The 12200-nt window shown below is 55.8% G+C and overlaps 1 protein-coding gene across 2 annotated transcripts; it reads right to left on the reverse strand.

Annotated features, from left to right (window-relative positions):
• Positions 1–326: 326 nt before the first annotated feature.
• Positions 327–12047, reverse strand: SPATA20 (spermatogenesis associated 20). Of its 2 annotated transcripts, XR_011699416.1 has the most exons (17): positions 11964–12047; positions 10781–10909; positions 10502–10566; positions 10000–10154; positions 9613–9756; positions 9152–9353; positions 8929–9059; positions 8744–8848; positions 8170–8244; positions 7750–7962; positions 7406–7598; positions 6482–6650; positions 5845–6053; positions 5515–5714; positions 5321–5401; positions 2995–3099; positions 1770–1855 (listed from the first exon to the last, which is right to left on the reverse strand). XR_011699416.1 is itself a non-coding variant. In XM_071573723.1 (16 exons), exons 1-16 carry the CDS (start codon positions 11993–11995, stop codon positions 1685–1687), a joined length of 2274 nt encoding a protein of 757 aa, XP_071429824.1. In that variant the 5' UTR covers positions 11996–12047; the 3' UTR covers positions 327–1684. The 2 variants fall into 2 exon arrangements, 1 of the variants encoding a protein (XP_071429824.1); XM_071573723.1 differs by lacking the exon at positions 2995–3099 and having other exon boundaries at positions 327–1855.
• Between the last annotated feature and the right edge of the window lie 153 nt (positions 12048–12200).

Below are 12200 nucleotides of genomic sequence, written 5' to 3' on the forward strand. Positions count from 1 at the left end.
AAACACCACTTGCAGCAAATCAATGGCATTTGCCATGAAATCCATGGCTTGGTCACAGGAAATGGATGAGGAAGGAAGCATCACTGGGAGGGTTTAACTGCGATGGCCACCACCAAGCAGCAGCAGCTGTGGCTGCTCTGGCACCAAGCCTGGCTGGGGGATACCAAGGGGACCAGTGAGAGGGTGCTGCAACTGAACTCAAGCAAAACAACCTCTTGCCAAAGCCAAAAAGCCAAAGGGCTGAAGCAGGCAGGTGGCTCTGGGGATGGGCAGAGAATGGGGCCACACAGGACTGGGGCACCAATGTCCGGGGACAGAAGCAAGGCAGAGGTGCCACAACAGCAGTTATTCATCACAGAGAACTTTTCATTCTGTTTTGGTTTGGTTTATTTTATTGAGAGGTGAGCCCAGTTCATCCTGATAGAGGTTCACAGCACAGCTCTGCCCGGTGGCTGCTTACAGACACACTGACAAGCAAGACGGGGGGAAGGGCACCCTCTGTCTGCCACAGGGGGCTGGTGGGCACCGAAACGGGCTCAGCATATCGCCCCCAGCCCTGTGCCACCTCAGGGACAGCTGCCATTGCAGCATCTGAGATGTCTGGGCTTCCCTGCAGGCACTCAGCACCAGCCCTGCTCTCCGAGGATGCTCTCCCAGCAGACACAGACCAACTCGCTCCGAGCGCTCCTGAGGACGGGTGTCAAATCAATCCTCACAGCAGAGATGCCAATTTAAAAAAAAATAAAAAAGGAGCAAAAAAACCCAGAGGAAAGCAGCCAGCCATCTGCCAAACCAGCAATTTTCAGCTGAATTTCCAGAAACACTTCAGCTTTTAAAATCAAGAGAGGAGGGAAAATAAAACCCCTCCTCTTCCACAAGCATAGAAAGCATTCAGATGAAGTGCAAAATTCCAATTTGACTTCAAAGGCATTTCTCCTGGCTGGTTACCCCCAAATTCTGGCAGAACCCACTGGAAAGCTCGTGGGCAGTGTTATTTTCCTGCCAGATGACAGCACCCAGCTAGCTGGGGTGCTGGGTGCCATGCTGGGGGAGCCCAGGGTGTCAGAGGGATGGTGAAAACCTGGTACTTACCCATTTGGAAGCAGGGAGGACAAGGAGGGATGGAAGGGAAGAAAGTGAAAATAAAGTTTTTATCCATCGTAATTAGCAGGTTTTTCCATGCACTATATTAACTTAATGTATGTTACAACCTCCTCTGTCATGGAAAAATACCACAGCTGTCGTAACCAGTAACACTTTCAAGAGCACTTGACTCCCAAGTCATCCAGGTGCTTTTGACAGTGTTACCCTGGGTTGCTATAGAAACCCTAATAGTTTTCCCATCTGACTTCTCCATTAACACTGGAATTTATATTTAATTTGTTTTCCTTTTCCTCGGCAAGAAGACACAAGGAGCAAGCGCGTGTGCAGGGGGAGGAGATGCTTCTTCGTGGGTGTCTCCTGGCCATGCCAAAATTAGCACCAGGGACCAGAGTAGGTTGTGCCAAGACAGTGCTGGACCAACAGACCCTGACCTGCTGCAGGTGGGGCAGGGCACAGCCCCATTGCACTGCCAGGAACCATCTGGGATGCTGGTCAGAGTGGCTTTATTACAGGGCTCTGCCATGGTCCCATGCCAGTCTGTCAACCTCTTGCCTTCCTGCAGATGGTGGGGGTGAGGGGCTCATGAGCTGAGCATCCCACGCAGCTCCTGGACGGAGGTGACAGGCAGGGAGCAGGTGAAGTTGCTGCAGAGATAGGCAGTGGCTTTCCCGTCCTTCCTCTCCAGGGATGCAAGGAAAGGCAACTGGCGGTAGAGGAACCCAGTGCTGTCTCCATCTGCGAGCATCAACACCTGCAGAGAAGGAGCTGTTAGAGCCGGAAAGTGCAGCCAGCCAGTGCCAGCAAGCTGGTCCTTCCCTCCTCACAGACATGCCAAGGGCTGGCAGTGTCCCCCATGCACTCATCTGAAATGGGGAGGGACAGGCAGACAAGGGGACCCTTGCCAGCATCCCACAGTGGTCACATCTCTGTAACAGCTGTGCCAGAGGGAGTGGGATGGAGATGTGGTGGCTTTGCCTCCCTTGTCTGCTCCGGACACTTGGCAGCCAGGATGAAGCACAGGGGCCAGCACACCCCAGCCCAGAGGGGGCTGCTCTAGCCAGCTGGCTCCCTGGGAACACCTGCCCAGCCTAGGGGCAGCCCCAGGACCAGCTGCAGCATTGCCCCATCTCACCTGCAGCCCAGCTCCTCCTGCCCTCCCCACACTTCCCAAAAAACTCAGACACTAGCAGCGGGTCAGGGGCTCTCCCAGCTGACACAGCAGCACCCGCCAGGGGTGACGGCCACGCTTCCAGGATAATTAGCTTTTCTGAAAGGGAAAATGTTTGTTAAAGCCTCAGGGCTTGCAGGCTAATCAGGAGAAAGACCAGGAGCTGGTGGTGAGCCTCATACAGACACTGATGCAAAGGGTGAGCAAAGGCCCAAGGCATGGCAGGAGCATCCTGCTGCTGGAGCACACAGGTCTCCCGTGCCCACCTCAGCCCTGCAGTGTTGCACCTGCTGCAGTACCTGCCACGTATGGACACGCTCGCCACACGTCCATGAGACTCACACCAACACCACCAAGGGATGCCGACACCAAATGCTGCTTCCACAGCACACATCTTCAACCACAGCACTGCCTTCTCTACAACAGCCTTGGGGCCAGCAGCAAACCCAGCACTGACATTTGAGGACATGCACACAGCCTCACCTGTGCCTGGCAAGGGCTGCCCACACTCCTGTATCCCCTGGGGATCACTGTGTCCCCAAGCTCCTGCTCTGGATAACGGCTGCCGTGGTCCCATCATGTTCCCCCACCACCCCACATCCGCGTGGCCGCTGCCCTGACCCAGCTCTGGCTCAGCCCGTCTCCCTGCCTCCCTCCTGCTAGCCACCAACCTCCTCCCCCCTCGCCTTTGTCTGGAATTAATTCCAGGAGTGATTAATTACCAATTCATGTCCAATCTGAAATTCATTATTCATTTTTCTCACAAGCTCCCCAAGGTCCTCTCACAGGGCCAGGATGAAGGCAAGCGGCAGGCGAGTGCTGTGCAGCTAAGGAGATAATGGGATCCTTCATAATTACCCTAAAGACCATTAATAGGGCAGGGATCTATACCAGGAGCTGGGATTTAGCCCCGGAGCAGGGATCCAACCCTCTGTGCTCCCAGCACCAGGACACCCTGAGGAACAGCCATCAGAATCACCCCAGAGCACTTGCATCCCCACAGCTGCAGCCTGTGGCAAAGGCCTCCTCTGGGCCCAGGGTCCATTTAAAATGACGACCTCAATGCCATTTTATCATTGGCATCTTGTTACAGCAAGGATTCCAATGTGAGGTTTGTAAGGAATTAATTACTCGAACGACCTAATTAATTGTGTTCCTGTAGATGAACCTCGCTCTCAGTGTCGTGCCACCATTGAGGGAGTGGGGGCGCAAGGGACACAGCAATGATGTTTCCCCAACTCCTTGACAAAGCGAATTCTCAAAGCTGCCACACCCCTGGAACAGGTGACCTGGGACTGTTCTGCTTCAGTCAGCTTCCCAGGGTATGGAAGGAGAGCTGAGGAGCAGCTGGAGGGGATTGGAGGTGGGTGGGAAGAGGAGCACCATGTGTCAATGCGATGCAGCATGGAAAGACGGATGGCAGTCAGGAGGCAGCAGGCTGCTCCCAAGGGCAGTGTGACCCTCTGAGCAGTGGGATTCTCCCTCACCTTCCCTTCATCACCTCTGCAAGGTGAGAGTCATTGCTACTGCCAGAGATGATGCTCCTCCTGCTCCTGCACACTCATGCTTGGGGAAACAGATACGTGCCCATTGCGCTGTGCTCCTCTGGGAGAGAACTTTCCCCTTCTACCATGATCCTTCTTCCAGGAAACAAAAAGAAGCTATTGAATGGAACAGCATTGGTTCCATCCCACCACCACAACATGAGGAAGATGCAAGGGCAGGTAAAGGGCAAACAGGGCCAGACTTGTTACCAGCTTAGCAGGAGGGAGCCAAACCACAGGGAAGGAGGGGACATTTGTTCTGCTCAAGATCCCGAAGCTGTCCCCAACTTGAGCTCTAGGGACTGACAGCTGAACCAGCTGTGGGCACAGAGAGTGGGTTATTAGCAGCAGTGCCAGGCTCTCCACTCCACCATGGTGCTTCCTGTCCCTGCAAACTGGGTCACCCACTGTAATCCTTCACAGGGAGAGAAGAAGAGTGCAGAAGCAGAGACCCTGCACACAGCACAGGGAGCAGCATGGCTGAAGGTGCTGCTGAATGAGTGATGGTGGGAGGAAGGAATGCTGCGTGTCCCATTTGCACTCCTGGGAGTCATGTCCCTCCTCCAACACCAGCATTAAACACTGCTGGGCATATAGACATGTCAGGGGTGACAACTCCATGGGCTGAGCTAATGTGAGGACAGAGCAGGGAATACCATGCTGATGGATCAGCCCTCCCCAGTTCATCCCAGCTGGAGTGACAGAGGCAAACTGGTGCCTTGGCCTAAGCACCAGCTTTCCCCATGCTGAGGTTGAACATGCCAGTCCCTGGCACCAGGACACAACAGGCAGGGACAAATCTCGTCCAAACACTGAGGCCCCTCACCCACAGCCCAGTCCTACTTCCCTCGGCTCCACAGCTTTGCCGAGGTCAGAGCCATCCTCCCCAGGGCAGGGACACTGCCCACAAAACATGACAAGCACCAGCTGCTGCACTGCCCTTCCCTGCCAGCTCCACAGGCAGCCAACAGCTCCAGCCCCTCCATGGGATGCACTGAGTGACACATCTCAGAGCAGGGATGTAGACAAGCAGAGCCAGGCGGGAACTACAGCACACAGCGGCAGCACAGCTGGGGATAAAAGCTTTGGGAAATGCAAGCCCCTCCCAGCTGGAGGTACCCACAGCTGGAGCAAGCCTTGCTGTTTCCAAGGATGCCAGGGTAGCTCCAGGAAGCAGGTGACCCACACACTGGCTGGATCTGCATGGGGCATGACACATCCCCACCAGGCATGACACATCTGCACCAGAATGAAAGGTTTTCCCTTGGCAAAGCACTGGGCTCAGGCTGAGAGCAGTGTAAACAGCCAGCAGCAAAAGCAGCTGCTGCTGCAGCCACTCATGGGCTGCCTGCACTCTGGGGAGGACAGGATGCTTCCCAGAAGAGAGGCAGGACAGAGAAGAAGGAGGATGGATGCTAAAGAAGCACCAGGAGGAAGGATGAAAGCACCAGCAATGTAGGCAACAGGGGTCAGGGGAGGACTGGCAAGTGGGGGGCACCTCTACCTTGTTCGGGCTGAAGACAGAGCGGACGCAGTGCAACATTTCTTTGGTGTCTTCTCCTTGGGGGTCCCCACAGATAACAACCTGTGTAGGAGTGTGGGTGGCAGGAGAGAGAAAAAAGAGCTGTGACTGCATCCCACCACCAGTCCCACTCTCTGCAGCAAGTCCTGTAGGGGAAACTGAGCCTCAGCCCATACCTGTTTCAGAGTGTGATGGAAGATGGCAGTGGCCCGGGCCATCTCTGGCAGGGCTATCGGGATCTTCTGCAGCCTCTCTGAGAAGGCAGCCAAGATCTGCCCAGCTTTCTCCACCCAGTCCATTTGGCCAGAGTAATAAGCTGCTCGGAGCAGGTTTGTGACAGTGACAGAGTTGGCAGTGGGCTCTGCTCCATCTTGGTCTGCAGAGGACAACAGCTCCCATCAGCCCAGTGCCTCACCACCCCACGGCCTGGTCCTCCTCCCTGGCACCACCCCTGTCCTCCCAAAGTTGCTTCACACCACTACCCATGGCCATGTCCCCAAGCTTACCACCCTTCAGACGCAGGAGCAGGGAGGGATCACCAGCCTCGCTGGAGAAATACGCAAAGCCTTTGGGGTCCCAGAAGAGTTTATCTTGCATGTGCTGGAGATGCAGGGCCCACTCCAGCCAGCCCTGCTCCAGTGAGGCTTCATACAGGTCAAAGAGTGCTTGGATGACGAAGACATAATCCTCCAGGAAGCCCTGAATGGGCATGGCACTGCAGGGGCATATGGGGAAGGAGCATTAGGATCTCTACACTGACCAGGTTGGAAACATTCTCCAAGCCAGCAAAGCCCTGCCTTGGGTCTCTGCTACTCAAGGAGACACCACTGAAATAAGCAGTGGCTGTGCTAAGTGATCACATGGCTCAGCCCCAGCATTCTGTACAGAAGGGGAGGGCAGGAGAAGACTTCTGCCAGCATGGAAGATGAGGAATGGGAAAGGATTTGACTTTAATTCCTCCTCATCGTGCGGGGGGCACTAATGCATCCTAAACTGCACTAGAAGTATTTCTGTACAAAGCAAACACCACACTTCCTCCCAGCTGTCCTGCCTGGAAGACAGGATGGGCTGTGCTGGGAGCCTGGGCAGCACAGCCAGACTGTGGGATGGCCACTTGACCTACAGACACTCTCTGACACTCACCTCTGCTCCACTGAGTTGTCGCTGCCCCGATAGCAGCTTCGCAGCAGCCTCCCACTGGTGGGGTCGAAAAGGTGTGTCCTCAGGAAGGTGGCTGCCTGTGCAGCTCTATGCACATACTCCTGCTCAGTCAGGGCCGCCCCAGCCTGGGCAAAGCCCGAGATCATCAGCCCTGGGTAGGCACAGACACGAGGATGGCCTCAGGGGGAGCACTGTCTGTCCTTTGAAGTATGCTCAGCATGAAGCTCATCCTCCCTGATACCAGCAGGTCAGGGCTCAGTCACCAGCTCTTCTGCTCAGTTCAAATCACTAAGGAAGTCACTTACTGTCACCAAAGAGATGGGCAGAGTGCTGCAAGGCCAGCAGGAGCTGAGCCTTTGCTTGTGGGCAGAAACAGAGCTTAAGAGTATCCCTGCTTGCAGGATGTGGTATAACTCCAGCCCCACACCAGCTCCAGACCCACATACCCAGAGATATACTGCTGGGAACAGTGCCTGGGGTCCTGAAGCATAACCTGTTGCAGGACACCCAGACAGATGGACAAAGAGCTGTGGTTCCCCTGTCTATGCAGTAGTGGGGATGGGTTCTGTGCTAGTCAGGATTCTGGATCCCCAACTCAGTCCCCTTCCCCACAGCCCAGCCAGGGGAGCTGGACTGAGTCAGGGAAAGAGTTTTGCTGCTCTCTGCTGGCAGCTGGGGAGGGAAATAAAGCCAGAACAATATTCCTCCTGGTTCTCCACAGCCTCACAGCTTTCAGGTGTGGGGGCTGCTTCCCCACAGCTCCTGATCCCAACCCACTCATGCTTCTCTGGGGGTTCTCCAGTTCCAGCAGGACTTATTGCTACCAGCCCCCCAAAAGATGCTGGTCCCAGGCAGCTGCAGAGGGGTCTAGCCAAGGCATGTGACCCTGGAGCCAAGCTGCCTCACCATTCCATGCTGCCAGCATCTTGGTGTCCAGGTGTGGCCGTGGCCGTTGTGCACGGGCTGTGGACAGCCTGTGCCGGCACTCCTGCAGTAGGGAATCCAGCCGGCCCAGCTCCAGGCCAAACTGGGCCGCTGTCAGCTCTGGGGAGCACTGGGCAATGAGGACATTCTTGCCCTTCAGCTCCTGATGGGGGTCCTGAAGGGAGAGACACATTCAATGAACACCATCAAGCTGAGAAGGTGTCAGACCCTGTGTGCTTTTGGGTTGCTCTGCTATCCCTCCATGCCCAGGGATGCAGATCCCCCATCATGCTCCTGGTACTAGGCAAGTCTTTGCTCTGCCTCACCTGCATGGGGTCCACATTCCCAGTCTCCTTCACTCCATAGTGGTGCATGAAGACATCTCCCAAGGTTGTGCCCTCTGTGGCCCCCTCAACAGGGTCAGGGAGGAGAGCCCGAAGCTCCTCAGCCGCCCACACACAGAAGGCTCCTTCTCGCTTCTCTCCAGATGTGGTGGTTGGGTAGGAATCTGCATCCTCTGCACTATAAAAACCTCCTGCCTGGGAAAAGAGCAACAGAGAGACCATCCAGATATCGGGCAGCACCTTCAGACAGCTCCCCATCACTGCTGGGCCAGCAGTCTGGTCATTGAGCTGCAGCAGTGTCCCAGACTGAGCTCAGCTGGGGAGGCAGGGAAAAGCAGCCCCAAGCCACATCTCAGAGCAGCGGAAGTGGCTCCCTTTGGCTCAGCTAAGGGAACACCCTACCTGGTCACTCAGGTCCCGTGACACATAGAGCAGAATGTCTCGTGCAACATCAGCAAAGAATTCATCACCAGAGATCTGCAAGAGGCACAGGGTGGACCTCAGTGTTACAAGGGGCATGGGGGAGGCAGGAGACACAGCAAGATGTAGTAAGAGACTCTGATTAAAAGAGTTGGCAAAGGAGGGGAATCACATTTTGAAGTCCAGGGATTTTAAATATGTGATAAATTCAGAGTAAGATCTCCAATAGAAATCTACTATCAGTGGATACTGATCATCTACTAAAGAGTTACACCAAGGTCAGAGGCAGCAGCATTTGTTTGCTGACTTGCAAAGACCAGCCTGAAGGCTGTTCCCTCCCCTGTTATGTTCAAAACCCTGGGGCTACACTGTCATGGGTTTGTGCAGTGTTTCTGTTTGAACAAGAGTAGATGAATGGGGGCCTAGGATAGCTCCATGCCCATGGGATGGACAATATTTTGGGAAACAGGCTTTGAAGCTGCTCCCCAAATCAAACCAGCCCTGTCCAGCCAGCACAAGTGAGCTCGCCCCTCACAGAAGGATGCCATAACTGTACCTGAAATGCTCTGCTGTACACAGCTGCCAGCTGCCCCTGGTCATACAGCATCTTCTCAAAATGTGGGACGTGCCAGTGCTGGTCAGTGGAGTAGCGGTGAAACCCCTGCAAAGACCATGGGGACATGTCTTCATCCCACATTTCCAGGGCATGCCAGGGGTTTACCCCCATGGATTTCCTCCTACCTGACCAATGTGGTCATGGATGCCCCCATGAGCCATCATCTTGAGGGTATGCAGAGCCATCTGCAGTGCCCGGGCACCTTCTGGAGTTGTTCGGTGCATGGCCCAGTATGTGAACAGGAAATTCAAATTCACTGAAATACAGGGAGAAAGTGGGAGGCTGTGGCTCTGCCCCCACAGCACTGCCTGACTCATGGCAGGGCTCAGCAGCAGAGGCCACACTGACCTGGGGTGGGGAACTTGGGGGATTTGGAAAAGCCACCATAGTCCTCATCATAGGATCTGGAGAGCTGCTGGAAACAGGTGTCCATCACCTCTTTGGATGGTGGGGGTGACTCCTGGCCCTGCACATGGATCTCAGATGTCTGTCGCAATGCTTCCAGAATCCTATTGCTGCTCTCCAACAGGGCATCTTTGTTCTCCTTCCACTAAGATACAAAGGGAGAAGCCAGTTCTTCCATGTTTTTTATTGTTTCCTGCCTTGCACCAGTCCAAACCCACTTCCAGTTCTTGATCACTCTTCCCTGATCAGCTCAAATCCACCTCTAATGCAGAACTCTGGTACGTTCTCTGGGCTATTCTTCCTCACAACTCTATCTCCTAACTCAGTCACTGTTCATGCCCAGACAAATTTCCCTGTGTGCCTTCTGCTTGAGCACTGGCTGCTACACCATTCCTGCCCCGCACCTGCTCTGCGATCCGGAGCAGCACAGTCCGAAAGCCAATGCGCTGAAATCCATCCTCAGGAGGGAAGTATGTCCCCCCAGCAAAGGGCTTGAGATCTGGGGTCAGCCAGACGCTCATGGGCCAACCACCTCCACCACTGGTGGCCTGAAAGACAAGTCATGGGTGCACTGAGGTCACGCAAGAGGCACTTTCTGCTCTGTGCCCTTCCAGCACATCCAAGAGCCTTCACTTGAGGACAGAGATGTGCTTCTATCACCCCTGTGATCCAGTATGACTTCATCCAGACCTCCCCACATACTCGTTCCTCTTGCCTGAGGAACATGACCATGAACCTCATCTTGAGAGAGTCAGTCAAAGCCTCCTGGGCCCTGCCCGTGCCTCCCTCACCTGCACGAAGGTCATGTACACTTTGTCCACATCTGGCCGTTCCTCACGATCCACTTTGATGCACACAAAGTGCTTGTTCATGATCTCCCCAATCTCCTTGCTCTTGAAGGACTCCTCCTCCATCACATGGCACCAGTGGCAGGTGGAGTAGCCGACTGAAAACAAGCTCAGGTAAGTGAGGAATGGCCCCTTGCAGGAAGTAGGACATGCGTGATGGGGAGCCCTGTTATGGGCAACAGCTGTTGCCTCCCTAGAGACAAGATGGAGGAGAAAGGCCACCTGGGCTCTTCAGCTCTTGCTTCTAAAATCTGGCCAAGGAATCTGATCCTAAATGAGCCCACCTTTTCAGAGAGCTTTTCCAGCGCATGGCCCTCCCTCCCTTGCTTGGTGTCTATCAGTACCTACATGGCTACTCACACACCAGCTTAGGATGCAGCCCAACTTATCTGATCATCTACTGAACAACCCATAGAGACAGGAAGTATGTCTTGTTTCTGGTTACCTGACAGGAATATCACCTTGTTTTCTCTCTTTGCTTTATCGAAGGCTTCCTGACCCCACGGGTACCTGTGAGGGGAAAGACAAGGAACTTCAGGGGTTTCAGCTGCCAGGATCTGGGCTCCTCTAGAACTGCTGCCTGGTGACAGTAATCAAGACACTCAGAGCTGGCTTAGGAGTGTGGACCCTGAGCTGGCGGGGGCTTCCAAGGCAGTGAATCCCTCAGTCCCACAGACACAAGGAGAGGAGGAGGAGGAGGGGGAAAGGCTTCTGTTGCTCTTACCAATCCACAGGGTTGTGGGCATGCTGCAGGAGGTACGGGGACTTCTCGTTAATCAGGCGGTTGGTGTGACGAGGGGTGCTGGGTGCCCCTGCCGTGGCCATGGCTGCCAGCCCGGTCAGGAACGTGCACCTGCAAGACCAAACAAGCTCGTGGGCTCCCTGCTCACCGCAGGGAAGCTCAGTCTCAGCAGGGAGCCATGATGGCCCATGGCATCACCATCAACCTGGTTCCTGCCAGTGCCCTGGGATGGGGTGCTGCTCCCTGCTATTTCCTCCCTGTGCCAAGGGAACCACTCTCAGCCCCAGTTCCAGGTGGCTCTGCTGGTGCTCTGTACACCTCCCTCCCTGCAAGGACCCTACAAATCCTCTCCACTCGCTGGAGGCTCGTGGGAGGTTACTGTCCCCCAGCTCAGCACAGCAATGGTGGGGTTAATGCCATCCCCAGGGCAGCCCCCCTCCAGCACCCTTTGGGGACACACTTGGCAGCTGCAGGTGTGGGAGCAACGTCTGTGGGACTTTACTTGCATGTCCTCAGAGAGGAACATCCCTTCAGAGAGGAAAATCCCCTCCCGTGGGTGCAAGGGTGGGTAGAGGGTGCAGGGGTGGACAAGGGGATGTACAGGTGAGGGGAGTGAGGGGCAGGAGGGGACCAGAGAGACACCTCAGCTGTTGGGCAGGATGCAGGGCCGGGGCGTGAGGGTGCAGGGAGGGTGCAACGATGGTGTGCAGGGATGGGATGCAGGTCTCGAGCGCAAGGATGCAGGGTTGTGATGCAGATGTGCAGAAGGGGTGCAGGGATGAAGGGCTGGGATGCAGGGATGTAAGGATGGGATACAGGGATGCAGAAAGAGGTGTGAGAGAGGTGCAGTAGGACGAGGGTGCAGAGAGTAAGTAAAGCCGTGCAGCGGGTGGAGGCATGCGAGGAGGATTTAGGGAGGATACGGGGATGCAGAGGGGACGCTGGAAAGCGCAGGAGAGGCGCACGGGTGCAGAAAGGCTTTAAGAGGGATTCAGGAGGAGATGCAGAGCGCTGCAGGAGAATTTAGGGGATGCGGGCGACGCAGCGCGGACACGGGGAGGCACAGGAGGGCTACAGAGAGGCAGCGATGGCGCTGTGGGGCTGCGGGGTCGCGCACCCACCGCCCCCGGGGCCGGCCTCGACCCCCCCGGGGCCCCTCCGGTACCTGCGGGCGCAGCGCAGCGGCCCCGCCAACATGGCGGCGGATCGGCACGGCCACGCCCCTGGCCGCCAACAGCCCGCCCCCGACACCACGCTGAGCCAATCAGCGGCCCCTCATCGCACCAGACCACGCCTCCCGAGCCATCGCCCCTCCAGGCCCCACCCCTGAGCCACCGTTCCTCCAATCAGCGGCCCCGCCGCACCCCTGGCCCCGCCCCCAGCCACCACTCTTTCAAGCCCC

Source organism: Pithys albifrons, chromosome 19 (assembly GCF_047495875.1).
Source record: "Pithys albifrons albifrons isolate INPA30051 chromosome 19, PitAlb_v1, whole genome shotgun sequence".
NCBI classification, from domain to species: domain Eukaryota; kingdom Metazoa; phylum Chordata; class Aves; order Passeriformes; family Thamnophilidae; genus Pithys; species Pithys albifrons.